The following is a 27755-nucleotide window of genomic DNA, read 5'->3' on the forward strand; positions in this document are numbered from 1 at the left end:
AAGAGCTTTTATCACTGAACACGCTCCACTTATTCCCCTTAAATGTAAACTAAGGATGGTGGACGGGACGTCTTCCTAAAATCTGCACACAAATCCTTGGTTTTTGGTGCCATTTAGTTTTAAGCAGGAGTGACGAGCAGTGGTAGTTTTTCACCTCACCGCATTGAGCACTATGCCAATGGTTGCCCTCATCTGACCAGAACACCTTCTTCCACATGCAGCTTTTTGTCAAATGTCTTTTTACACCATGGCTTCCTCTGTCCACGCTTCCAAAAGGGGCAGATTTGTAGAGTGCACTGTATGAGGCAAAGTTGAAAGAGGTCAACGCTTCATGTAATACCGTCACTTCATTGCTTAATTATTTCTGAAAGCTAAGATTAAAAGAAGCACTAGGCCTTGTTCCGCCTGCTAGAATACAGTTGGATAAAACAAAAACCTGCAGTTCATCTCAATCCGAAAACCACGCTGTGCTCATCGTGGTGTTGTCGCCAGGATCTTAGCGTGGGGGGCATAGTAGCTAAGCAGGTTGTCTCCCAGCTCCACCATGGACACACACAGAAACACCTGCAGCAGACCGGCCCTCACATTGTCCACAGCTGAGCTGCCTGAACAGTGATTTACTGCCAAGATGAGATAAAAAAAAAAAATCCTCAGCCTGCCTTTCATCACATCTCAGCATCTGAGCAGATCATCATAAAATTGTCTCTTAAAGGAGAGCACAGCACTCAAACCCACAGCTACCAGCCAGCATGGTGTGCTTTTTGAACCGTGATCGAACGACTCCAGAGGACGGGGGGAGAGAAAACTGTAAAAACATTTCGACTCATTTGTCAAACCCGAAGACCGACAGAGGCCAGATGGTGTCTCTCTGCGCCCAGCCGAGGAGCATCTGTGTGTGCGCACTAATATTTCAGCAAAGAGGAATGGCCTTGGTTTGCGCCGTGCCATAATTAATGGCTGTCAGCGGCTCTTTAGTGGAAGGAGGCGCTGACAGACAGCACTCCAGAAACGCAGGGAATGTGTTTCTGGAGTGCTGGAGAGGAGCGGATGAGGCAGCCGAGGGTGCCTCCCAGCTGGTCGAACCTGGTCGCTGAAGCTGGGCTCTAGCCCTCATCCACTGCCATTTGAGGACATCTGTATAAGACTGAGGTTTATCTCCCCACGTTAACAATACATCCACTAGCTGGCGATGGCTTCTTCTGTCCAACCACCATGAACAGAGCTGAGAGCTGCTGGCTAAATGATCATCTCACTGCTGGACAATGTCCTAAGTAGGACACAGCGCCCTACTAAAACCCTGCCATAGAAATTTGTGCCTATCGGATAGAGCAGGGGTCTGCAACCTGTGGCTCTCTACACCTTCAGTTTTAGCTCTTAAAAACTGTTCAATATTTCTAAACATAAAGGTAATTTAAAATTGCTAGCTTTAGGATGCATTTAGTTCTGCAATATATGCATAACATTTCCACAAAGAAAGAAACTAATGGTGTGTAGAATATTTTACTATAGACAAATGAAGTATCGTTTTGCTTCCTTATCATTTTGATGCCATTTGTTATGAGAATCAAATGTCCAATTGAAGAAAATGCATTAAACCTAAACATAAAAATACTGTTGGTGAAATAATAAAAATCGTTGATATTTAATTTAAAAAAAAATGTAGACAAATTTCCTATAGTATACTATAAAAACAAGCTCTTGTTTCAAAGAGATGTGTAACTTTTGTGGCTCCAAACAAAATGTGTTAAGCTGGACCGAGGGCAAAAATGCCTCTGCGGGTTGTAAAGGTTGCTGAGCCCTGGGATAGACAGACACCAAGCAGAGGACATCCCGTAGCTTGCTACTTCACTGTAGAATTTTGTCTTCTGGGTAGATGAGGGTAGAGCAACCAAAACCTTTACTCGAGTTGCAATACTTCATTATATTTACTTAAGCAAAAGGAAGAAGTGCGGTGCAGTAAAACTACTCCTGGAATATTTTGGTCAAAAAGTTACCCAAGTAAATGTAGCTGGTTACTACCCACCTCTGCTTCTAGGTGAGCTGCAGTTAGTTTTTCGTCAAACATACATTTTGCATGGAGACCATAACGTGTTTTGATTGTTCTCTCCATAGGGTGCATCCTTGAGCCAGCACTGCTAGCTTAGAACAAAAACTAATGCATACTAGTCTGTTGCAGGTAAAGTTTGAGCACATTTCCAATGCTTTACTTCACTGTAAAGCCATACTCTGCTCTTTGATCGGATATGTCATGTCATTTATGGTTGGCATTATGCTTGTAATAAAATCAACATCAAAACTTCATTGATGAGAAGTCTCAGCTAGTGATCAATACACAGTAAACTATTTAAACCCATATATATATATAGATAGATAGATATATATATATATATATATATATATATATATATATATATATATATATATATATATATATATATATATATATATATATATATATAGATATATAGATAGATAGATTCATACATAGGCTTAGGTTGTCCTGACCAATTTTTAACATGACAAAATGTAGAAAGCAAAAAAACAAGTGTTGCAATTCACTGTAAAATGCCACTATGAATCAATAAGAAATGCTTCAGATACTTTATGTGCCTTTAATATCAAATATGACAGCCACTGATGTCAAATGGAGGTTACTTCTTACCTCTTCAGATTGATTGTATATGGTCTTTGAGCCACAGAAAAATCCTTTAAATATACTATAAACCATTTTCTGTTCAACAATGTTCCTCAACTGAGGCGTGACAGTCAAACATGGGAGGCTTCATGAATCATCTTCCACTGAGGGCCCCAAAACATCTATAAACTAGTGGGCACTGCCACCTACTGGATCACAACAGCATGACTGGAGATTATGTGGGGAAATATTGTTTCTTCCATTATCAGAGTAACGCAAAGAAAGATGTCTTAAATAAAGCTAAATCGCCGTAGAACAATATGGCTTAGTCGTTTAGTCCTAGAAGCACACAAGCAATTAGTCATGATAATCTGTTTTTGAAGAACAGATTCTCTTTCTTGGATTGTCCCTACAGAAGAATGACAAGGGAAACATGGTAAAGGCAATTAAGGTATAAGTTTAATATTTCTGAAAAGAATGCATATACAAAGAACAGACTTTAGACAAAGCATTTGGTTTTGCACCAAAAACAACAACGGGTTATAATAATCATACTGACTTGGGCTGGAGATCAACCCAACTCTAATCCACCAGTAAAAAAAAAAAAAAAAAACAGAATAAAAACAGAAACCAGTCAGTCATTTAGGATCTCTGGCCAAACTAAGCTGATCAGTTTTCTGCTAAAACTGGCAGGTAAGAGTTCAGATGAGTTCCGACCCCTAAATGTGAAAGGAGCGAAAGTAACCTTTTTATAGATTTATATATTTTTATATAATAATAATAATAATAATAATAAAAAAAAAAAAACAGCACAAACAGAAAAAAAGAAAAGAAAAAAAGATTTTGGTAAAAACACCTGAAGCCTACATCAACATTGTGGGCCAGCTTACATTATAATTACATCTGTTAAACTATCATTTAGAACAGAGACCAAGGCTCAGCTACACACCACCACACCGTTTGAATGGGTACGACACACACCTCAGGGGTCCCGTCTGGATCCACGGACACTACAGGAGCGCAGTAACTCTGACCTGGCACAGAAATCTGGTGGGAGTTCGGCTTCCCCCATCAGCCATCTAAAGCTGAAGCTGCGACGCGACACATTGGATTTATGAAGACGTCTCTGCTGTAGCGCTTCAAAGTGTGTGGTGATGACAATGTTTCAACAGCGTCCTGCTTTACCGTCCCTTGGTCCCTGATAACGTACGAAGAACACACCACTTGTTCTGCTAACACTGTTTAAAGTTCTCTGCACCTAAAAGGCCAAATCCTGTGGTGGACCTGCAGAGCCATTAGTAGTGGATGCTTTCAGCTTAAGTAAAAGCCACATTCCAAAAGGACAGCGACTCAGCCCTGCGGAGCCCACATCAAGACTGCGTACTGGTAAATGATACAGAAGAATCCCATGAGTGGCTCTAGGTGACTGAACAGTCACAGCTCAACAGAATCTTAGTGGTTAGGAGTATGTCCATTTGGAATGGGAGGCAAAGATCTCGCCTGGTTATTGAAGAACAACATGGGGAGGTTGGCAAATTAAAACGAAATGGCTCGGCGCTACCATCTAGTGGTAGGGCGGAGAAAGAACAGAAGTGGTGGGCCGATGAGGCGACAGGAACAGCAGCATGAGCAGCCACCTATCAGGCAGCTGGGAGGGGCTGACGGAGGGAGGGCTGGGCCTCTACAGCACTGACACCTGACGGGATGATTTCTGTGAGGAAGATTGGTATCTGGACCAGCAACAGACTGTGTGGCCAACCTGCTAGAGCTCATGAGTTTGACGGCCAGGATAGCGTCATGTTGCGTCTGAAATTTAGACAGCATGGCAAATCTTTAAATTATTGCAGGAAATTATCTGAAACCTGGTTGGCTGGTTGTTTCTAGTCTTCCACATGGAGGACGGTGCAGCCAATCAGCCTGAACGGAGCAAGGAAAACAGGTGTGTGTAGGAGTGGGGGTATTGTGTATGTAAGATGTGTGTGTGTGTGTGTGTGCATGTGCTTTGAAAAAAGGAACCACTCATAACAGCACACATTTGCGCTTCTTCTTAGGCTCTGGGGGCTCCAGTGCAGCCAATATCGCCTCATCAAACACATTCTTTAGGCCTTTCTGTGAACACAAAGACACACAGGATGAGGGAGCAGCACAAAGAAAGAAGGTGAGCAGAAAACAGATTTAAAGTAGCAAAGTGGCATCACACTGCAACTATAGGGCTGTCATACAAGTGTTGCAAAAGTCTCCATTGAATTTGTTTCTATAATCGTGAAGTGGAAGGAAAATGTGAATTGTTTCTAACTCAGAACCTGAAGAGTGTGGCACACTTCTGTTCTGACCCTGCATTAATTTAAAAACCCTAAAGCAAAATCCAGCGCGGCCACATGTAGGAGAAGATTACAGAACCACCAGAATGTTTAGGAGCAAAGAACACAGCAGCCGGGCTGTGCAGAAGTTTAGCGCCAGGTCATAGCTTTGAACATGTCACTCAGCACTGTTCTACCCTTCATGTGCAAATAGAAAGATGATGGTTAAACTCCATAAAAGCATCAAAGAACTGGAGACGGGGTGGAAAGTTCACCTTCCCAGCAGATCCCCCCCGAAACATACAGCCTGAGTTTTAGATTATAGCAGATTTTTATCAGAACAGCCTAGTCACTGCTGACTTTGCATCTATCCATTTCCTACCACTTCACCATACTACTGACTATCACATAAAATCCCAATAAATACATGGAGGTTTGTGGTTGTGATGTGATCAGATGTAAAACAAAGTCTTTGAGCTATGGATACTTTTGCAAGGCACCGGAATGAGGGAAGTGAGACAAAAGAGTTGCAAATGATTTTGACCCATTTAGAAACAAACCGCGAGTGTTCAGCTAGGTCTCAGCAAGCCCTGGGAGCCATATTGACAAACCAAATAGGTCACGAACAGAAAACCCATGCAGATTTGGGTGCTGCTAAAATCAAAGGCAAGTGAAACAAGCAAGTGGAGGAAAAACAGAGGACAACTGAAACAGTACACCGCAAATAAAAAAGCCTGAGCTGTTCTTTGTTCTCCTATCGCCTTGAAAAGTCATGCTGACCAAATGAAAGGAGGCCATTTAAAACAGAAGAGACACTGTGCTGAGCTGCCAGGGTGAACCTGGGTGTGTTTGCCCTGAGCCGACCGTTCTGACAGCAGCAGGCCGTCAGCTGAACCGAACCGATCAACTCACTTATTGGAACTCTCACACAGAAACAGAGGAAGGAAGAAAGAAGCTGCAGTGGAGAAAAGGTGTGTTTGTCCTTTATTCTTTTCAAACAGCATTTAACATTTTCAATATTATAATTAAACCTATAATACAGCACAACAATTACCACGTGTAAAGGCAACAAAACCTGCAAAGTGTCTTAGTACTAAAACAAAAGCAGAAACATTTAACAGCAGCTGGATTAAGTGAGTGAGCTGAAAAAAGACTAGAGTGGTTCAGTCTCATTCTGCCACCGTTACTAATGCACAGTTCTCACGTGACGTCACATCCGGCCAGTGTGCGATTTGCAAAAAAACAGGGGGGGGGGGGAGATAATTTCAAAAGTTGTATTAATGAAGTTTTATTAATAATGGTTAGCTAGCAGGTGCTCTTTCAGGTAGCTAGCTAGATCCAGTAGGTTAGACTTTTGTTTTTAAACTTGCGCCATCTACTGTCGGGACTCAGGAGTGGGTATTAATTTACTTTAACCGCTTTGAGCAGAAAATTTAATAATACTCTTTAAATACAAACAACAAAATTAATTTACAAATGTGAAGGACACAAGACATGTATTAATATTAATTTTGAAAAATCCATCATATTCAGGGGTTAAAGCAAAAACAATGAATTTGACTGAAAACATTTTATAGTCAGCCCATATATTCCCAGGCCGTGGACGTCATGCCACCTTAGTAACCTCATTTGCTTATTGTAACAAGTCCACTTTAACCAAATCTGACATTTCCATTGACAATTCCTGTATCTCTCCCACCTTCCAGCTTCAGAGCCTTTGCACCATCAAGGACAGCCCTCTCCATAATCTTCTTCACTTTCCACATCCGTAACATCACCTGGTTAACTTTCATATTTGCAGCATCAAGCAAGTTCTTCCTTCGCACTTTTGCCAAACTGGTCCACAGTCCACTCACCTTTCCACTTTACAATTTCAAAACCCTCCATAAACTGCAGCTAATTCAAAAGACAGCAGCTTGCATCATTACATCATCTTCTTCACACCTGTACATTAACTCTACAGTAACATTTAATATAAATCAATCCTATATACTCTGTGTCCCCGCCTTTCGCTCATTGACTGCTGGAGATGGTCAACAGCCCCTCCACGACCTTCTTTGTTACAGAAAAGCGCAGGTGGAATAATATGATTTTTTTTACTTTTTCCGAATCAGACCCAGTCAAACCGGGACATCGTTTCACATTCCGACCCTCCTTCTTCTTAAAAGAAAAGCGCGTCATGCTAAATTAGCCGAGCTACAGCGTTACTCTTTCAGTTTTAAATAAAACATAACAGCGACAGACACACTTACCGAGGGAAGTTGTTGTCAGCTGTTTTATGCACTGAACTTTCTGACCTGCTGGTTTACATAAATCCAAAGAAAACCTTTGACTACCGCTACTTTCATTCATGCATCTGTGGTCAGTTTGAGATTTTCTTTTAAAAGTTAACATGATTGCACACCGATAAACCTCAGACTGGTAGATTTCCTCTTTGCAAAGACCCGCCCTACTCTCCTGATTGGCTAATGTCCTAGCTCTGCCAGATTTCATTGGTTAAGCGCAGCTTCTGTTTAAAATCTTGAATAAAAAGTCTACACGGAACATTTTGCGCTCATTTTCCAAATGACGAAAGTCCCTCACAGCGACGGAGAACAATTAACCCCTGATAATATTACTTATTCAGATCAGAAGGGGGAGGAATGTATCCCCCCCAGGGATAAAACACGAATGACCAGAGGGGGGGACGTCACAACCAGAAGGGGGGGAAAATCCCCCCCCATCCCCCCAGCAAATCAACCCTGCATCCGGCCATTCTGTCGCTAGCCGCCATGTTGGTAGGTAGAATCGCTTTAGAAACGGCAGAGTGAGTTTGACTACAGAGGAGTATTTATTTTCATTTGTTTACAAAGCTTGCAATAGTTATTTCCTGTTGGGTAAAAGGATGTTCTAACCGAGCAGACGGTTCAGCAAAGCGCTGTTTTCACTATAAGTATAAAAGACTGCAAGTGGACCGACTGCAAGTTTTAGCCATCGAAGACAGCAGGACTTTGCTCCAAGCACCTTTATTACGGTAACTATTTTCTTCATGATTTAATGAGTCTCTGCTGTGGTTACCTTAGCTACGCTATGCTAAACTTCCTCATGGTGAACTCTCGCTCCTCCGCTTTATATATACACAATGAGTATACTATACTGAGGGGAATATCTGTGATATTTACTGCAGCACTAGCCAAATGAGCTTAGCTACTGTAGCCTGTATCTGCAACTAGCAGGGACATGTACGTGTGTTTTTGTAATTACTCACTCTGCCAGTCACCAGAACTGTGTTATTAACAGGAAGAGTTCGGACGTCCTTAGCTGAGCCCATAAAACACTGGTTGTATGGCTGCAACTTTCTTTTGCACACTGGTCAAGAGTCTCAATTTACTTCCTGGTTGTCTGGAAGCCATGATGATCGCGGTTGCCTACCAACATGGCAGTTTAGAGGGATGAATCGCTTCCACTTCAGGCGTGTGGGAAGTGTGTATAGACAACGCTCCATGGTTGCACTGGAAAGAAGGTGGATCCTGCCATTAACTAACATTTCCTAAAAGCTTTCAATGTTTCCAAATCCAATAAATGTTCAAGTTGGAGGTTGAAAGATATGAAAGCGAGCAGCTTTGCTGCATTTCGTTCAGCCCTCCTGTTATCTGTTATAAAACTGAATGAGACTTTCTCAGACAAGCCCGTTTTCCCCTAAATAGTTCCCTACATTCTTATCCTTCCTGACTTCCTGTGAAACATTACTAACACCCAATAAAGCTGAGTCTTCTTCCCCCAGTAACAACCTCCACACTGAAGAGTTTAGCTGTTGCTGCGCTTGGTGGGATGGAAGTCTTGTGGGTTCACTGGAGGGCTACATGATCTTAGGCATATATCACAATCAATATAACCATGGCAAGATTTTCTATCTTCTTCTTTCCTCTCGTTCTCATCTATACTCCATCACTCTGTGACTTTAAGCATCTTGGCCAACGTCAGTGTTCAGTGAGCATTTGTTGGTGTTAGCCTCTGTCCAACTGGCTTAACATTACATTAGCATGAAAAATGCTAATTCATGACTTTTAAATAGATTAGCCAACAATTATTGAACTCCAGTACTTTGCGATATAACTCTTGCACCTACTGGTATTGCGATGGTGATATATTGTGCAGCATTAGTTCACTAATCTGAAAGAGATCCGGTCTGATTATGAGTCAGGCCCAAGCTGAAAATGTTAAAAATACAGTCACCACCATGGTTCTCGGTGCGCCTCCATTAACGATGGAAACTATGCTTCCTGTTCTACTTTGGGTCAACAAGCCTTCATCCTTCTGACATTAGTTAGATCTAGATGAAGCAAAGCCCTACGTGACAAACACAAACACAGGGCTAAAAGGGACTCCATCACACCAAGAAAACATCAGTAAAACTGCACCCTCAGAGAATGACGAGACCTCTCTAGCAGATTTATACATTTCATAAAATGGAAAAGAAAGAAGACGGGATATGGAATGTAGAGAGGACGAACATAGCGGCAACCAGAAGAGACGAGAGCAGTGGAACAGAAAGATTAAAATATACAGCATTTCCTGTTTCTTTGCGTCTCAGGTGGCTCTAGGGCAGCTAGGATAGCTTCATCAAAAACATTCTTCAGTCCTCGCTACAATGACAGGAGAGGACAGAGGGCAGGATGATTAGCAAACAGAGTGACGGGATAATGGAGGAGGATTAGAGGAACATGGCAGAGGGAGGAGGGATGTGTAGAAACATAGAAAGCAGATATGAAAGTTCTAGGATGAGATGGTGCAAAGATGGAGAACCACATGCTACAGTGAGGAGAGCACAGCTGGGGAACTCCTGAGATTAGCAACAGGAAGTGACATTAGCAGCTCTGGAAGCATTATGCCAAGAGGAAGGAGGGAGGGAGGGAGGGAGGGAGGGAGGGAGGAAGGAAGGAAGGAAGGAAGGAAGGAAGGAAGGAAGGAAGGAAGAAGGAAGGAGCTAAGCAGAGGTGGGGACTACGCCTCGGCTTTATCAACACTGTTGTTCTCTGTCCATGTGAGATCATCTATATTCACTTCCTTCTCAGCAGTGGGGATACCTTGAATCATACAGCTAGGCTGGAATGTGGACTTTTCTCTACCAGCTGTAAATTAAAGGAACGAAGAGGACAGGCCTATATGGTCCATCCTTCTTGCTATAGGGATCGCCTTTAGACCAAACTGATCATCGTCTCTGCTGTTAAATGTGAGGGAGGTAAAGCTGCTCTGTAAGAGCAGAGAACTACACTTAAGTGAAACTAGCAAACCACGTGATGAATGTCAGTATTTAACCTTTTGGATCTGACTGGATGAGAACAACTCCAACATGGCATGCAGTACAAACCTGTCCTCTACAGCATGCAGCAGCCAGAGGGGATGTGGACATGTTCCTCTTTCCTCCACTTTCTTACTTCTTGCCTTTGATCTTTGCAGTGTGTGTGTGTGTGTGTGACTACGTTCTGTGTATTTCTGTGGAAAGGTTACCTGTGTGAGGGCTGAGCATTCGACATATTTAACCGCCTTTAGGTCCCTCGCCAGCTTCTCTGCCGTCTCTGGAGTGATGGGCTTTTGCTTGTTCTTGGCCAGTTTCTCTATGGTTGAGGGATCATCCCGCAAGTCGATTTGTGTCCCAACTAGAAGGAAGGGCGTCTTTGGACAGTGGTGGGTGATCTCAGGAACCCACTGTGTAAACAAAATCAATGTTAACATCCGAACAACCATCTAAATGCCAGCTTTTTCTACACAGACAATGTTGACAGAAACTGTTCATTTCCTATTCCAGCTTTGCGCGGACGACCTGCGGAGCGGGGGGGTTGAAGAAGACAAGCTTTGCGCGGAGCTGAGCGCCTGTTTTTTCACTACCGTTCACTATATGCACGCGCGAAAGCAAAAACAAAAAAACAGCTGTTACCGTCAAATAAACATGCAAGCATATCGAGTTAGGGTTTTTTTTTTTTTTTTTTTTGTTAATGTTATAACAAAACAGTGCTATCTTGGCCGCCTCGCCAAGATAGCACTGCGGGAAACACAGCTCATGGGGTCGCGGGGTCATATCCTTGATTCTTTCTTTAAATATACAGGGATTAATTCCCAACATTCTGGGTGTATTTCTGTTAAATAAAATCCCAATATGCAACATTTTATTGAAGACTAGTCAGTTAGTTGGTTACCTTTTCTTTGACATTTTCAAAGGAGGAAGGGGACACGACTGAAAAACAGACGAGGAACACGTCTGTCTGGGGATAACTCAAGGGACGTAATCTGTCGTAGTCTTCTTGACCTGCAGGAGTCAATAAAGCCAGATTTTACTCACACCGCTTGGCTTAAAGCCGCTGATCAAACTGGACACACAGGGTCCAGGACCAAGCCATTTTCCACATTAGACAGTTTAATTATACCACACAAATATATGATTCCCATTTGGAGGTTGAAAACCTCATTTAGTTCACTTTACAAACTAAGACGCCTAAACAAAGCCAAGACATACCTGCTGTATCAAACAAGCCCAAGGTATAGGGTTCACCTCCAATCATTACAGTTACAGCATAGTTGTCAAACACCTGCAACACATGAAAATCCTTGTTATGCTCAGAAAGACATCATCCTAAAATAGATTTGCTGACAAACTAAAAAGAGCCTACATAATAAAAATCAGCGTGTAAACATATTCAATGTCGATGTCTCCTAATGTAAAGCAGATAAAAGGTCCTCATGAGTTTTAATTCACATGACCAAATGCTGCTCAAGAACTCTGAGAACAACTGTTGCAGATTTACTTCTATGATTTATTTCACCAGAAATGCTTGGTTATTGAATGCATATGTCGCTTCATGCTTGCTCAGTATGAGGGATTGCTACAAAGCCATGGACAATGCAGAAGACTCTCCCTGTAGCTCTAGGCTTCTCCAAAAGTGAATGCTGCTTGTCGGGATTTTGAAGCAATCAACTGGTTCCCTTATATAGGTAATTTTTGACCAATCTGTATAATATGATTGATTTTGACTTTGTAAAGTGCCTCGAGATGACATGTTTCATGAATTGGCGCTATATAAATAAAATTGAATTGAAATGTTAAAGAAATTTCAAGCAGAAAAGCTACATTTATATAGCGCAGTTTCACTTTCAGTGTAACAGAGAAACTAGGATGTCAGTTCAAACTTTATCACAATAAAAACATTGATGTTTGGCACCAAAAACATACATACCGTAGGTACATATTCAGAGGGGAACTTGTTCGTAGTGTAAGAGATGAGCAAGCAGGTTTTACCCACAGCACCGTCCCCGACTACAACACACTTGATGGTCTGCATAGCTGGGTTTTACAGTCTACCTGGCTCATTCAAGACCTAGAGAGAAAAACAAAGAGGAAAAACGTGATCAATCAGTGATTAGAGTGGAAAAGGGTTGTTTGTCAAAAATATAACTGCAAAAGATAAAAAAATTGAGTTTCTATTGGCCTCTCGCTGAATATTTTGTAATGTTTCCCGCAGCGCTATCTTGGCGAGGCAGCCGCCTCGCCAAACTCACGCTACCGCCTCTCCAACATTCCAAAAAAACAAACAAAAAAAACCTAACTTGATATGCTCGCATGTTTATTTGATGGTAACAGGCGTTTTTTTGTTGTTGCTTTCGCGTGTGCATATAGTGAATGGCAGTGAAAAAACAGGCGCTCCGCTTCGCCGGTCGTCCGCGCAAAGCTTGTCTGACTACCGTTTACACATTACGCTATCTGTTCCTCGCCTCCTAGTGGCGATCTGCGGTACTACTGCTCTCTGGGATTGAAGGAAGAAATCAAGCAAATAAAAATGCCGGCGCCCGTAACATTCAGGAAGTTATGCTTGGTTATATTTTGTTGTTTTCGGAGAGTCAGGCGAAGACGGCAACTTTTGGTGAATTTACTAGACAGAGTCGACTTTTGGGAAGTGGATAAGACAAACAAAAGTCTAATAAGGATTTACAGATGCAGGAAACAACGACAGACGCTGAGGTTCATTACACTGCTAAGCAGAATCATCACTGGAAATCGTGTGGCATGGTAGAGAAGCTAGTATTTTTATGAATGTCTGAAATTTTTGACTGTAAGGAGATGACGCGGTATGCTCATGCGCTCTTTGTTAATAGAGAACCGGGCCGCTGAAAAACCGGGCCTAAACCGTTTGGATCTGGAAATGAACCGTATGAATTTTAATATATTGCCTGAATCCACGGCACATCAAACAAGTTTTACCAAAACAACCGTTGTCAGAGGAGGCACAGAGTGAATGAGGTGAATACAAGATTTAAGCTTGGCATTGATGACCTGGTGTTTTTTTTACACCAGGTCATCAATGCCAATTACCTTCCTGAGAAATTATTGTTTGATTTACACAGTAAACTTTTTTTCCAATTAAAAAAATGACCATGTTTTAGTCTTATATTTTCTGCAGATAGATGTCGTACGCGTAGTGATTGGTGATTGTTTTCATGTTCTTACATGATTCCCCAGGGCAACACGCACTCACGCAGCGCTGGCATGTGGCCAGTTGGGTATCACACGGGTTTTTAGACAGTGGGAAAGGAGTTTTATAGACCAGTTCATTGTTATTGTTTTGATGCGGGTTTTTCGCGCATGCGCGCCGGACTGGTAGGCAAAAGGCGAATACAATGGCGGACGCAAACAGAGAAACTGACGAGTTCTCCATGTATTTTTCTTCTTTAGATAACGTACTACAAGATCGTTTTAAGAGTAAGTTGATGGTTGATGGTATCAGATTGCCAGATCCACAAAGCAAAAGCCTGAAGGGACGGAGCGAGTCTGTGAAATGCTGGCCAAGTGTCCCGACATATACAGCTGCCTTATAAACACGGCAGGCCAGTACAGACGAGAGAGCATGAAAGCCCCTGAAACCACTGGACGGCTACAGTTATTTTATATCAGGAAAAAGGCTCCAGCAACGCCCGCGACGCCATGAGGGATTAAGCGGTCAGAAAATGGATGGATGGATGGATGTTGTTCACACATGTTTGTGCAACAGCACAAAGCGGCGTCAGACACAGGCCGCGTCTCAGCAGAGGCCCGGTAGGTTAAAAAAAAAATTTTCACTACGGATTATTTAGGTGTTTTTGTCTTGTTAAAATGGGTGGCGGTGTCGGCGACATTGCAGCGTAAACACAGAAGTACTAGCGCCCGTAAACGGGGGCGTAATAGCAGCAGCAGCTGCTGTAGCTGCTAGCAGCAGCGGCTACAGCTGCTAGCAGCTACAGCTATAGCCGCTGCTGCTAGCGGCTATAGCTGTAGTTGCTAGCAGCAGCGGCTTCTCCGGCCCGTGTAGTGTTTACGGGCCGGAGTGTCTGCCGCAGCCCGTGAACGGGCGGAGCAGCCGCTGCTGCAACCGCTTCTGCGGCCCGTGTAGCGATCGCCACCTCCCCTCCGCCGCTATTTAAGTAGAACAATGACTAGAGCAGAATTAAGTTGTATTTACCGGAGATGATTTGTAGACTGCAAATTCTGTCGTAGTATGATCGCTCCCCCAGTCCATTGGGAGTGTCTGCCTGCGCTCTTTTCATTGAAAATATCCATTTCTTTTTTCGTCCTTCCTCCTTCGGTAAACGACAGAAACGTACATCCAACGATTTGGAATGCCTCTCTGTGCAACCGGGAGCACAACAAGTCGTAGGCATTAGATTCCAAAAATAAACGAAGTAAAAGTACGCTCTAAATCACCCGTTTTGTCATGTAGTAGACGAGAACAGTACTGTTTTTTGCCTACCAGCAGGACCCGGATGTAGCGCTGACGTCACGCGTGAACTACCCTATACCGACTTTAAGCGGCTCAACCATCATTTAAAAAACACTTTCAGTGAGTGAAAAGATTAGCTGTTACAAAGGATGAATGTTTCCACCAGACACAAATAAACACTGCTGATAGAGAAATTATGAGAAAAAATACTTTTGGTTTCTATCAAATTTAATTAGTGAAAAATCTTTGTTTTGACCTCCAAATAAAAATGCCTCGAAAAAAGGTGTTACGCTTCCTGACTAGATATTCTTTAGAGTGCAGCTAGAGAAAAAAGGAAACTTCACAACTAATTTTTAATCAAAGACATTACTTTATACGCTTGATGTAATGATGCAATAGTCTTACTGAAAAACAGCAGTTTCCCCCAGCGTATCATAAGGCTGCCCCCCCCACCAGGCTAATCATTCTTTGATTATTTTAAACGGCTCTATGAGAGTGACATAAAACGACCATCAAAAGCCCCATTTACACCACCCTTGTTAAACCGATCCGAGCCGAGACCAGTCCGAGCTTGGATCAATCAACCAAGCCAAGCTTCGTTCTGACGACCTTTTACACACCACCTATCTGTGTTCCTTGGTTGCTCCTCGCCTCCTAGTGACGATCTGCGGTACTGCTGCTCTCTGGGATTAAAGGCGGGACCAAGCAAATCAAAACGGCGGCGCCCGTAACATTCAGGATGTTATGCTTGAGTATTATTGTGATATTTCGGTGTTTGCGGAGAGTCAGGGGAAGAAGGCAACCATTGGTGAATTTACTTGAGAGAGTCAGGTTGGGAAGTGGATGAGACAAACAAACGTCTACTCCGGGTTTACAGACGGCGGAAACGACAGACGCTGAGGTTCATCACGCTGCTATGCAGAATCATCACTGGAAATCGTGTGGCACGGTAAGGAAGCTAGTTTTATTATGAATGTCTGAAATTTGTCTGAATGTAGTGTGAATCGGGACGTGCAGCCAGACACGCCGGAAAAACTGTGGACAGTCAGCTGACTGTAAGGGGATGACCTGGTCTGCTCATGCGCTCTTCGTTATCAGATAACTGTAATAAAAAAAAAAAAAAAAAAAACAGTCCGAGACATGCTCAAGAACTGGTCTGCAGTTAGCGCGGTCCAGTTCAGTCTGCTGACCATTTACACATAAGAGTTATCTCGGTTACTGAGCTCGGACTGGTCTCGGCTCGGTTAAAAAAGTGTAGTGTAAACGGGCCTATAGGGTGGTGTAAACGGGGTTAAAGTTCCCATCCGAGAGAAAACCTCCTGATCTAAATAGCTAACACGTTAGCTGTTATCAGCTTGATACGTCGAGCTGCATCACGTAACTAAAAACTTCCTGAACACACGACGCCAGCGACCGCCAGGATGAGCACGACTTCTGGGGGAAACCCTGAATAGGTGGTCTTTTCCCTCCATTCTTGTTGTGAAGCATTGACAATAATTTCAAACAAAAACAACTATTTTACATCAAAACAGACAATAACTGATGCTTTGAAAGCAACATTTTAAATTCAGAAAAGGTCTACGCTTAAGACAAAGATCTGCAACCTTTACAACCCAAGGAGCAGTTTCTCCTCAGTCGAGCTAAATAAAACCCATTTAGATTTGCTAACATAGCATGACTGGAAATAAAAAAAAAAAATGTATTTTTAATGACAAAGAAAATTTGTTGTCCTTTTCAAATTATTTTGTTTTTTAAAATAAAGAGCAATGTACAATTTTTGAAAAGCAGATAGATGTAAGAGGCTACTTAAAAGGTAAACTGTATTTTCCAGGGAGAATTGTTCCACTCAGACCATACTACTTTATTTCTAAAGCTTTAAAACATATCAGCTGACTAAGCGATGTATAAAAAACACACAAAAAAACAGGATTGAACAATGGAAATAAATTAATAGAGAACTATCAAACTAAGATACAGATGCCAACTCATTCTGAGTTAAAAGCCAAGGAGAAAAGTGTGACTTTAAATGAGTTTTAATAACAACAACAGACGAATCCTGCCTGACCTCCAGCGGCAGCTCAATGCAGTTTAGGAGCCAAAACTGCAAAAGCTCATCTCCTCTGGATTTATAAAAAGACTTTGGGATGAACAAAAACATCTGGTCCGTTGAGCTAAGAGCACACAAAGGCATCTATGGGTGAAGCAGCTCATATCAACAGGAAGGGGCCAGACCATTAAGAGACTTTTTAAAATGCATTCAAAACCTAAGAGGAAGGCAGTGAAGGAATGCTAAAAGCAGAATTATATGCTCTTGTTTACTTGTACCAGTGAACATCGTGCAGCCTGGCGGCACGCCAGGGTTATAATACGGTGGGTAGGCCTGTCACAATGACACATTTTGCTGGACAATAATTTTTTCTAAAACTTATTGTGATAAATCCTATTACTGTCATTTGGAGACCTTTTTCAACTACTATCATAATGCCATAATAACGCAAGTATATCCTCTAGACCTACCAACTCAGACAAATTAAGCAGGCGGTGTCATTTGCTTGAAATCCCAAAACGGCCATCCTGCAGCGGTTGTGTTTGAATTTCAACAATTTAATTTAGTTTCAAACTAGCGTTACTCTGGCTCTTCTCACCAGGCTCTCATTTTAACTTTGAGCATGTGCCTACCTGACGCAAGCTGGCTTTCCCCACCGTATTATAAGCCTGGCTTGCCACCAGGCTTTACTGCCCCCCCCCCTTATTTAATCACGTTATTAAAACTTATCGTGCGATTACTTGATTTATTGATTATGGCGACAGGCCTAGGTGAAAATAGATTTAGTAGTCATCAGCATATAAACGTATAAACGGCATAGGATGATTTCTAAAAACAGCACCAAGTGGTATTAAATCCAGGAGACGACTGAGAATGGAACCCTGAGGCAGAAAACCCAGCCAATTAAACAAAGCCTGAGGCTTTTTGAAAAGCCCTACCTTCCAGACCAGGACCCTTTTCCCACAGAAACTGATATCCCCCATATAGATTTACGTTTTAGGCTTGGGCTTTGAAAAGCCTGGGGTTTTCACATGTAATAACATATATTATATGTATGAATTGGACATTTTAATGGAAGATGCCTTGGACTTTCACTTTTCAGCAGAGATGTGTCTGTTAATGACTGAGGCAGTGCTGGTACTGGCTGTCGCAGGCCAGCCATTTTCCTCCTCTCCATTAGTGGAATCAACAGTGTGCCATCCGATTTTTACTTCACAGCTACCGGGAAGATCGCAGTGACATTCCCACGCTTTTAACTCAACACATGCGCAATAACCCACATAAAAAGCCCACGGAAAGGGAGCCTAGATGTCAGCCAATGAGCGCTGGACAAAAGCCGACTGCGCTCAGAACTTAAATTAACCTAAATATGCACAATCCTGCAGCTGTCACAATAACACGTTTTCATAGCACAGACAGGTTTCTCACGTATATGTGCAAATAAGCAGACAATTGTGTTTAAAAACCCTGAGTGAGGGAGTGGTGGCCTAGTGGTAATATAGCAAGGCATGTGTATCCTGGAGAGGCGATAAGGTTCCTGGTTTGACTCCCACTCTCCCTGAGCAAGACCTTTAGCCCCAGAATGCTCCCTGGGTGCAGCGCAGTGGCAGCCCACCGCTCCCTGAGGGACGCAGAGGCCACATTTTATTGGAATGTATGTTGTAATGACAAAAAGATGATCATTTATGTAGCTTGATAAACACAAGATACATAAATCACAGCGTGATTTTGACACCTGACAGCGTAGAAATCCGATATGCTAAAATGCGACGAAGTAGATTTTAAAAAGACATTTGAGTGTATTTATGAGTGCAACTCATACCCTTCAACATCAAAGTCTACTCCTAAATAAAATTCAGATTGCACTACCCCTTCCCCCCCCTCCATCTGTAAAAAGATTGCTTATACCCTTTGATACTACAAGGGGAATAAGCAATCTTTTTTGAGTATTTCAAAGGAAGGAGGAGAACTGGTAAAACTGGATTTGGTCCAAATAGCAGTAAATAAAGTAGCAAAATCACAAATCACTGCTCAACACAATTGGGCTCCCAGTAATCCAATCTCTTAGAACCTGATCCCGAGATCCAAAGAATAAATGTGCCTTTGGCCCCAACTAAACCAACAGACAGAAAGGAAAACACCATTCTCATCTAGTCTTAGATTACAAACCATTTTACAGAACCGCTATACAACATGTCCTCTAAGCACAGTATCAGGAAAATCTGAAAACGAGACTCTAAATATGTCAAACTGTTCTAAAGCAGGCAAAGCCGGTGGCAGTGGGGGACCGAGGGCAGCGCAACGAGACTTAATCCAGGCATTTGTGTTAGTAGGCCAGCAAGCATTTTGAGGGCAGGCCTGTTAAACAGAGGGAAGGTCCAGTCTGATATAGCAGTATTTGTTCAACTGATAAAATGCCATAATAACACAAAAAATTTATCCTTGAGATTAAAACTACGAAGTTGCCAATGATAAAGCAACACCTCCATCTTCTTTTATCTAATCAAAACAGACTGATAAACTTCGCCTTAAGAGAAGAAAATCTTACCCTCTCGAAAAATACAAATAAACAAACGGATCCCAGACAAATCAAGCTAAGATCAGAATCAGATTATGTATAAAGACATAACGCTGTTTGAACTAATTTCAAACGCAACATTCAAAACCGCGTTTCGTTTCTCACATTCGGTAAATGGACCAACCATCAGTTTCAATGTGTTGATCCGGCCAACACCGTCAGCTTTGTAACATCTGCTCTATGTTGTTAAAAAGCTATATGCAACGAGAAAAGCACCGATGGCTAGCTGCTACCAGCCTCAGCTGTTGCACTTCGACTACATCCCGGCCTTTATGGCCCATTTCCTGCCGGTCTTTTAAATCGTCATATCGGTATACATTTCACTGTGTGGAAGTAGGCGTCGCTGGTAACTTTTGGGATCATAAATATTACGGACCACCATTGAAATCGGGTTTCTTGCTTTAATATAAAGATGTAACGTATGCCTGATTTATCCCCACAACCGTCTAACCCATTGCTAGTAACCAGATAAGTATTGTTTTACTTTAGGCCAAGATACGTGTACGACGATATTTTCAATGACACTATGTATTCAACGTGAAACAGTCGTTTGACAACAGAAGAGGCGTATTTCCCTTTCGGTCTAATAATGCGGTAGTCTACCCGCTTGCTTTGCTAGCGGACTACCGTCCTCCCGTTAGCTAGCGTGCTAACAGACAGAGCTAACCCTAGCGGATGCTGTTTTTGAACGACATAAATTAAGAGCTACAACCCAATTAAGACCACAACACACTCTGGATAATGTTGATACGTTAACAAAGCTAACTAATAATATTAAGAACATACCTTAAAGAGAAAATGTGTGTAATATTAATTTTCCGTACCGTATTCTCAATTTTAGCTTCTACACCGGGCGTTGGCAGCTCCACACTAGGGGTTTCCCAGTCAGTTGAGCAAGGACACGGTGAGTGCGTAGAGGTCGCTACGTCATTCCGTTTATTCAATTGACGTAATACAGGGAGTAAGGCCAGTTTTTTTCTTCACCAAATGGAATTGGGGTGTGCTCAGATGCAGCGAAGCAGTGAAATGTAGTCCGAATCACGTCCATTACCATTTGGTGTGTAGATATTAAATGACCTGGTCAAATGCTTTAATTCTACCACTTTATGCCAAACCTGGTTAGTTTCTAGCTTTCAGCTAAATATTGCTGCGCTGATTCCGCATTTGCAATGGAAAATGAGTGAGATCATTACATCAATACTCTCCACCTCTAGATGAAATTGCAGCCCAATTACTTAATAACTTTTTCGAAAATCACACGATTGCAACTTTTGGAAAAAAACAAAACTTTATTTTTCAAATATGTGGTAGAGGGAAACAATTACAATAGTCATGCCATATAAACAAAACACACAGACCATAAAAAAGGAAAAGAAAAAAAAAAACGTTCTAGAAAAGTCTAGAATTGTTGCCGTCTCCATCGCTAGTTGGACACACTCTGCAGCAGCGTAATGTTGTCTCCTTTCAACATGATCCTCCCTGGAAAACAGGACAGATACGAAGTGTCAGTTCATTTTAATTTACACAAAGACCAATCCTCAACTAACCTGTATAATTACAAATGTTAAACCACATCTTAAACTGTAACCATACAGTCACTGGCCAAGGGATTAATAACAGTTAGTCCGTAAAGATACTCAAAGCAAATGATTAAAAAGATACGGCTTTCAGAATTAAATAACATCTGAAAAGTGGGGCATTTCTGTTCCTCTCATTTTACTCTCATACCACAAAGTACAATCTAGTTTCACCAGTTTTTTTATTCTCGGGAGAACATTAGAGAATAAACATTGGTGAGCAATTACCACAACAATGTTTAGTTGTGAAGTCCACAAACTTATTTTTAAGGAAGAGCTGCGATAAGAAATTCATTGTGGAAACAAAGCTCCAAGAGGCTCTGTTTAAAGTTAGCCAAAGGGCCGAGTTTTTGTGAAGGGCAGCCCACACAGAACATCGATATGATTACTGACCAGAAAAATAAATATATCTCAAATCTAGCTATAATTGCCTCAAAACGTAGCCGAGGCTGATTTAATTTTACCGTGCAAATTGTTTAATTTTCACGTCAGCTTTAGTTCTGCAATATTTCTCTTAAAAACATCTTGGTGCTGCCCTCTTAGGGTTGAACAGTGGCTATCGCAGTTGAATTTTCCTATTGGTTCAAACGGTACATGTCTCTGTCACCATAGCCCCAAGTTTGGGTATAAAGCATTTCAGTAAAACACACACCCCATTGCCCCCACATCACCAGCACTGGGAGTGCTGATCGACAGTGTTTAGCTTGTTACTGCGTTGAACATTGGCCCATGTCAGCAGTAATGCTGGTAGCATCACTTTACGTTAAGAATAAAAATAAATAAATAAAAAAACAAGTTTGGCAAAACATTTGAATTCAGTGCACCAAAGTCCGTTGCAGGCGGCAAAAAAAAATCCAACCGGAAGAAAAATGCATTGGTGTCCACGTTATTCATCAGTCAGGTCTGGCCTGCCACTATAGCTGAGCAGTAATCAAAGCAGTCACTGGGTTGTGTTTGGCGTGCAATCGGACCTGCACACAGCTGATCATGCACCCGTTCACAGCCTGCGATGCTCCATGTGGAGATGTTTGCGCTCCAGTTAAACAAACTGGTCTGATCGGAGCCAACAGGATATTCTTTCTAAATATCTGACAGATATTAACCGCAGGTAGGGGTGGACGATATTTCAATATCAATGTATATCTCAATATAACTTCATTCAATAAAAGGTGATGACATTTCTGGTATTTTAATATATGTTACAGTCTGATGACAGCACCTGTCATTGACTAACGTTCTGGATTTTATGTAGTTTTAGGTGTTTTGTTAAGCAAATATTTCTTTTTATATTGGAGGAGTTTCATAAACGTGACAAAATAATTGTCACATGTCTGTAAAGGCATATGTTGTAGTCTTTCTGGGGCTTTTATTTTCTGTATATCATATTGTAATTTAATTGTGTAATTAAATTTTAAAAACACATGGTGACAGAAGTTTTGGCCATATCGTCCAGCCTTAATTGCAGGATATCTTTGGTAGCGAGACTGCCCAGTACGATGCGTACCGAGCAGAAGGCAGTTCCCCCATCCAGCTAGATCTGAACCCATTTCAGCATTTAGAGGCCACTCCTAAACCAATCCGATAGCTGTGAAACTGATACACTCTGTAACTGCCATTGATGTGTCAGCTTCAGTGTGCAGCATCAGCGCTAGGCAGACCCCAGCAAAACGCGTGGAGGCTGCTTACCCAGCGGCTTTCTGTTCTTGGTCTTCATGTGGATTTCTTCAGCATCATCTAGAACCAGGTTCATGTACTCATCAAAGCCCTGAAATAATGAAAGAGGACAGGGTCCAAAAACAATATTTAACAGCATTTTGAGGCAGAAAAACCTCTGCATTGCACCTTAAATCTACAATCGTTGTTGGACTGAATGATCTGCAGCATCTTTCCACCTTTAAACCACCTCCTGCTGTTCTAACCTGTTCTTACCAATGTTGTCCTTCAACAGGATTACTGCTTTTAAAGAACTGTCAAACCTAACTTAGAAATTAGTTTAGTCGTTCTATTTTTCTTACTTGTCTTGGTTGATAAACTAAAGGTTAAAACCAACTAAGATTTTCCAAGCGGAACATTCTGACAGAAACATCAGAACTCACGATAATGCAGCCCTCTATCCGCATGTTGACCTGCTCGTACAGCCACACCTGGATTCTGGAGCGCTGGGAATGAAAAGCAAAACTAGGTGAGACCGGCTCCATCCAGACATCAGCTCTGATGAGGAGAAGCAGCGGGGACTACTTACATTCTGAAGGTATCTGAAAATGAGGTTCTGAAACATCGAGTCAAGGTTAACCAATACAGACATAATTATATATATATATATATATATAATTAAATAAAAATAAATCTGACAGAAGATGTGGGCTGCTAATGTTTCTAAATAGTCTCGCCTTATTTTTCTGCTTGTTAGCTGACTCAATAGGTGGCTTTCCAATAATAGCTTTAGCTACAGTAAATAAAACTGCCATAACAAGGCTGCTTCACATGCTGTAAAAATTTCTACCTCAATCTGACTCATTCTTATCATCAGAATTGGTCAAGCTCATTTAAACAGATTGGTTTCCGGGCAAAGACCAGCCTCCTGTTGGAACACCGACGGTCTCCAGCTTCAACAACCTTGTTACCTCTTTGAGGGGAAGCTGAAGAAGTTGAAGGTAGCTCTTCTTCATTATTTCATTCACCTGTGCCATGGTAGCCCCACAGCATGACCGTACCACCATCGTGCCGTTCTGGAACAATGACTTCCCTCCAGCCAAGACAGACAGCGTGGGTCAAACACTACATCATTTCCTCTCAATAAGCCAGAATCTATTGGTTCGATTCCCTTGTGCAACAAACTAGACTCACTCTGTTCTTGTGATCCTAGAACAGAGGAAAAACGGTAATTAAAATCAGTTTTCTAGTCCTGCTGATGACTAAGCGCTTTACGCTGGGGCCGCATTCATCCAGTCACACTGAGCCACTCAGACACCTATACGCAGATCAGAGAGAAACTTGGGGTTAAACGCTTTGTCCAAGGGCACACCAACACGTGAAAAGGGGAAGCTAGAACTCGCAGCTAGAACACGACCTTCCGATTGCAAGACGTCTATTCTACATTAACCCTATGTGTCAACAAAACATGGACATTAAGACCTCCTCAGCCGGAGTCCAACTTCACTGCAGCGCCCAATCAGCTGAAACAGGCCATTATTCTATGGCGGCCATGGTAAACTGACCGAGATCCGTGTAGAATCATATGGAGCTGATTTGGATTCTGGTACAGCGGCTAGGACACAGCCTCTGTTCCTGCTGATCTGTGAATTTAATGAGGGCTCGACGTTGATGCTAGTTTTGCCTCGGTATTAAGCATCTCGTTGATGTGGTCGGTAAACCTGTCCTTCACTGCCTCAAGGCAAGCTATAAACTAACCCCGAAGCACCCTGCCCACCTACAACCCTCACTCCGAGCAGATTTGTTAAAGAAAGGCACCGACCCAAAACACCATTAGCTAGCACCGACTTAGCTAGGAGTTAGCCTAGCCGCTAAGCAACGCTAGCAGCTCATTCAACAGTGTACCGTGGATCTGTTCAAAAGGATACAATGGGTTGCACCATAACCTTCTGGACCTTCTGTCCTTGTCCTCTGTACGCCATTTGTCCAAAAACAAAAACCCAAACGAGCGGAAAGCGATAAAAAAACACAGCGCCTCTTCACTTTAGTGCGTCTTAACGTTCAACTCACGTTGCAACAATGGCGCTCTCGTTTCCGTGTTCTGCGCCTGCGTGGATAACTCGTGGAGGGAAACAGTGCCTCCAGAGGACGGAGGTCCAAGTTCTCGCCACACTTCTCAGTGTTAATATTCTTTCTTTCTTTCTTTCTTTCTTTCTTTCTTTCTTTCTTTCTTTCTTTCTTTCTTTCTTTCTTTCTTTCTTTCTTTCTTTCTTTCTTTCTGATTTTTACTGGCGTGTGACATCTAACATTAAAATGTATTATCGCCATCTACTATGGTGGAGTGGACCAGAGGATCTTCCTTTAATCTAAATTCTTATATATAATCCTGTTTCCTTCAAAAATGTAATAACTGCTTTATTTAGTTTATGTTTAATTAATATCTTATTAAGTTTTAATGTCTCTATATCATATATCCTAATTTCTTGTTTTAACTTCTCTCTACTTACTGTATAATTTTCACAATGAATTATTACATAATTTACTGTTTCCATATCCATACTACACTCACAACTACCTGTTGTGATGTTTACCTATCAAATGTAAAGTTTATTTAATCCAGTATGTCCGAGCCGCAATCTTGTCATTACTACTTGTTATTTTCGATTTTCTCCTATTATTTCCATATTCCCTACTTTCTTTTGTATATTAAATAAATGTCGACCTTTAGTTCCCTCCTCCCACAATTGTTGCCATTCAGATTTAATTTTGCTCTTAATAATGGATTTTATTTCAGATTTACAATACACTATTTCCATAATTCTACTTTGTTTTAAAGACACCTTAGCTAAATGATCTGCCATATCATTCCCTTCTATATCTTTATGAGCAGGTAGCCACATAAACCTAATCTTTATTTGAGTTTGTGTCATTCTAAATATAACTTCATAAATTTCATATAGCAACTCCATACGACTTTCAGATGAGACATTTAAATTAGACATTAGTGATGATAATGAATCTGAACATATAAGAACTTTTTCAAATTTATTTTGCTCTACCCACTGTAATGCCATGAGTATTGTTAACATTTCCACTGAATACACAGCTAAATGATCAGATGTTCTTTGTTTCATAAATACACCTAGTTCAGGAATAGCATAATTAAATTCTGGTTTATTTGAAACTAAATCTTTTGAACCATCTGTATATATATTTGTAAAGGATTTATACATATTCTTATTCTGTCATTTCTAAAATTTACCCAGTTGTTATCTTTATTAATCTGCATTTCTTTATAAACCTCTAGATCAACATTCGCATAAGGAAACAACCAAAAAGGTGTAATTGGATAAGGCACCTTAGCACAGTATCTCTTTCCCTGTATACCTATTTCCCTAATGTATTTATCTGCTGTCCATGCAAAACAGGCTTTTTTAGCTTTTCCACTTTCCCAGCAAGGTCTCAGGATTCTTACTGCTGGATTATTCTCCTCCTTATGTCCCTGCAAACTCACCCAATAATTCAGCATAATTTGCTTTTGTCTTAAATATAAAGGAATCTCCCCCATTTCCTGCACTGCCAAAGATGGAGACGTCTAATATTATTTGCGCGCCAATCTAATCCTGTTAAACACTATATTTATAACTTTTTTACATTTCCCTTCAATATAGTTTACATGATCACCCCATAAAAGCTTGGAATCAAACATGATTCCTAAAAAAACAAATTTCCTTACTTTTTCTATTTTTTGTCCATACATTTTTAAATAATGGTGGGGGAGGAAGCCGTTCAGACCTGGCAGACCCAAATGTATTGTGAGGGTCTGTTGGGAACGTCTGGCAGAGTCCCCCGTGAGACGGAGCTTTAACTCCCACTTCTGGGATAGCTTTGTACACGTCCCGAGGGAGGCGGGGGGACCATGAGTCTGAATGGACCATGTTCCGCACCTCAATTGTTGAGGCGGCTAGTCGGAGCAGTGGCCGCAAGGTTGTGCTTTATGGATCTGGAGAAGGCATTCGACCGTGTCCCTTGAGGGATCCTGTGGTGGTTACTCCGGGAGTATGGAGTGCCGGGCCCTTTAATACGGGCTGTCAGGTCTCTGTATGACCAGTGTCAGAGTCTGGTCCGCATTGCCGGCAGTAAGTCGGACTCCACCAAGGTTGCCCTTTGTCACCGATTCTGTTCATAACTTTTATGGACAGAATTTCTAGGCGCAGTCAAGGTGTTGAGGGCATCAGTTTTGGTGGCCTTAGGATTGCGTCTCTGCTATTGGCTTCATCAGGGCGTGATCTACAGCTCTCACTAGAGCGGTTCGCAGCCGAGTGCGAAGCGGCCGGGATGAGAATCAGTGCCTCCAAATCCGAATCTTGAACCGGAAAAGGGTAGAGTGCCTTCTCCAGGTTGGGGAGGATGTGCTACCCCTAGTGGAGGAGTTCAAGTATCTTGGGGTCTTGTTCACGAATGAGGGGAAGATGGAGCGGGTGATCGACAGACAGATTGGTGCGGCGTCTGCTGTGAAGCGGGCACTGTACCGATCCGTTGTGGTGAAGAGAGAGCTGAGCCAAAAGGCGAAACTCTCGATTTACCGGTCGATCTACGTTCCTACCCTCATCTATCGTCATGAGCTTTGGGTCGTGACGGAAAGAACGAGACCCCGGATACAAGCGGCCGGAATGAGTTTTCTCCGTGGTGTGTCTGGGCTCTCCCTTAGAGATAGGGTGAGGAGCTCAGTCATCCGGGGAGGACTCAGAGTAGAGCCACTGCGGCTCCACGTCGAGAGGAGCCAGTTGAGGTGGCTTGGACATCTGGTTAAGATGCCTCCTGGACACCTCCCTGGTGAGGTGTTCCGGGCACGTCCCACCGGGAGGAGGCCCAGAGGGAGACACAGGACACGCTGGAGGGACTATGTCTCTCGGCTGGCCTGGAAACGCCTTGGGATTCCCCTGGAGGAGCTGGCCCAAGTGGCTGGGGAGAGGGACGTCTGGGCCTCCCTACTGAAGCTACTACCCCCGCGACCTGACCCCGCATAAGCGGAAGACAATGGATGAATGGATGGATGGACATTTTTAAATCAATTTCCTCAATTTTCTTCCTACTGAATACAACAGTCTTTGTTTTACCTACTGAGAACTTAACTCCCCAGTTATAAGCCCAATTTTCAACAGATTTAATAGCATTTTGTATTTTCTCATGCACTAATCTTATCTTTTTCCCTTTCCTCCACAAGGCTCCATCATCAG

At 42.2% G+C, this 27755-nt stretch overlaps 2 protein-coding genes across 4 annotated transcripts; both read right to left on the reverse strand.

Annotated features, from left to right (window-relative positions):
- Positions 1–3072: 3072 nt before the first annotated feature.
- Positions 3073–20241, reverse strand: cdc42 (cell division cycle 42). 3 transcript variants are annotated; one of them, XM_012853671.3, is made up of 6 exons: positions 20110–20241; positions 12147–12287; positions 11429–11501; positions 11112–11221; positions 10426–10623; positions 3073–4744 (listed from the first exon to the last, which is right to left on the reverse strand). In XM_012853671.3, the coding sequence occupies exons 2-6, from the start codon at positions 12249–12251 to the stop codon at positions 4655–4657; spliced, it is 576 nt and encodes a 191-aa protein (XP_012709125.1). In that variant the 5' UTR covers positions 12252–12287; positions 20110–20241; the 3' UTR covers positions 3073–4654. The 3 variants fall into 3 exon arrangements, with proteins under 3 accessions (XP_012709125.1, XP_021166870.1, XP_035980623.1); XM_021311195.2 differs by having other exon boundaries at positions 20072–20158; XM_036124730.1 differs by lacking the exon at positions 3073–4744 and adding an exon at positions 7589–9560.
- A 310-nt stretch (positions 20242–20551) lies between these two features.
- On the reverse strand, positions 20552–24616 carry snrpe (small nuclear ribonucleoprotein polypeptide E). Its single transcript, XM_012853672.3, has 5 exons — positions 24444–24616; positions 23105–23131; positions 22959–23021; positions 22549–22627; positions 20552–20764 (listed from the first exon to the last, which is right to left on the reverse strand). Exons 1-5 carry the CDS (start codon positions 24495–24497, stop codon positions 20709–20711), a joined length of 279 nt encoding a protein of 92 aa, XP_012709126.1. The 5' UTR covers positions 24498–24616; the 3' UTR covers positions 20552–20708.
- Positions 24617–27755: the final 3139 nt, after the last annotated feature.

Source organism: Fundulus heteroclitus, chromosome 20 (assembly GCF_011125445.2).
Source record: "Fundulus heteroclitus isolate FHET01 chromosome 20, MU-UCD_Fhet_4.1, whole genome shotgun sequence".
NCBI lineage: Eukaryota > Metazoa > Chordata > Actinopteri > Cyprinodontiformes > Fundulidae > Fundulus > Fundulus heteroclitus.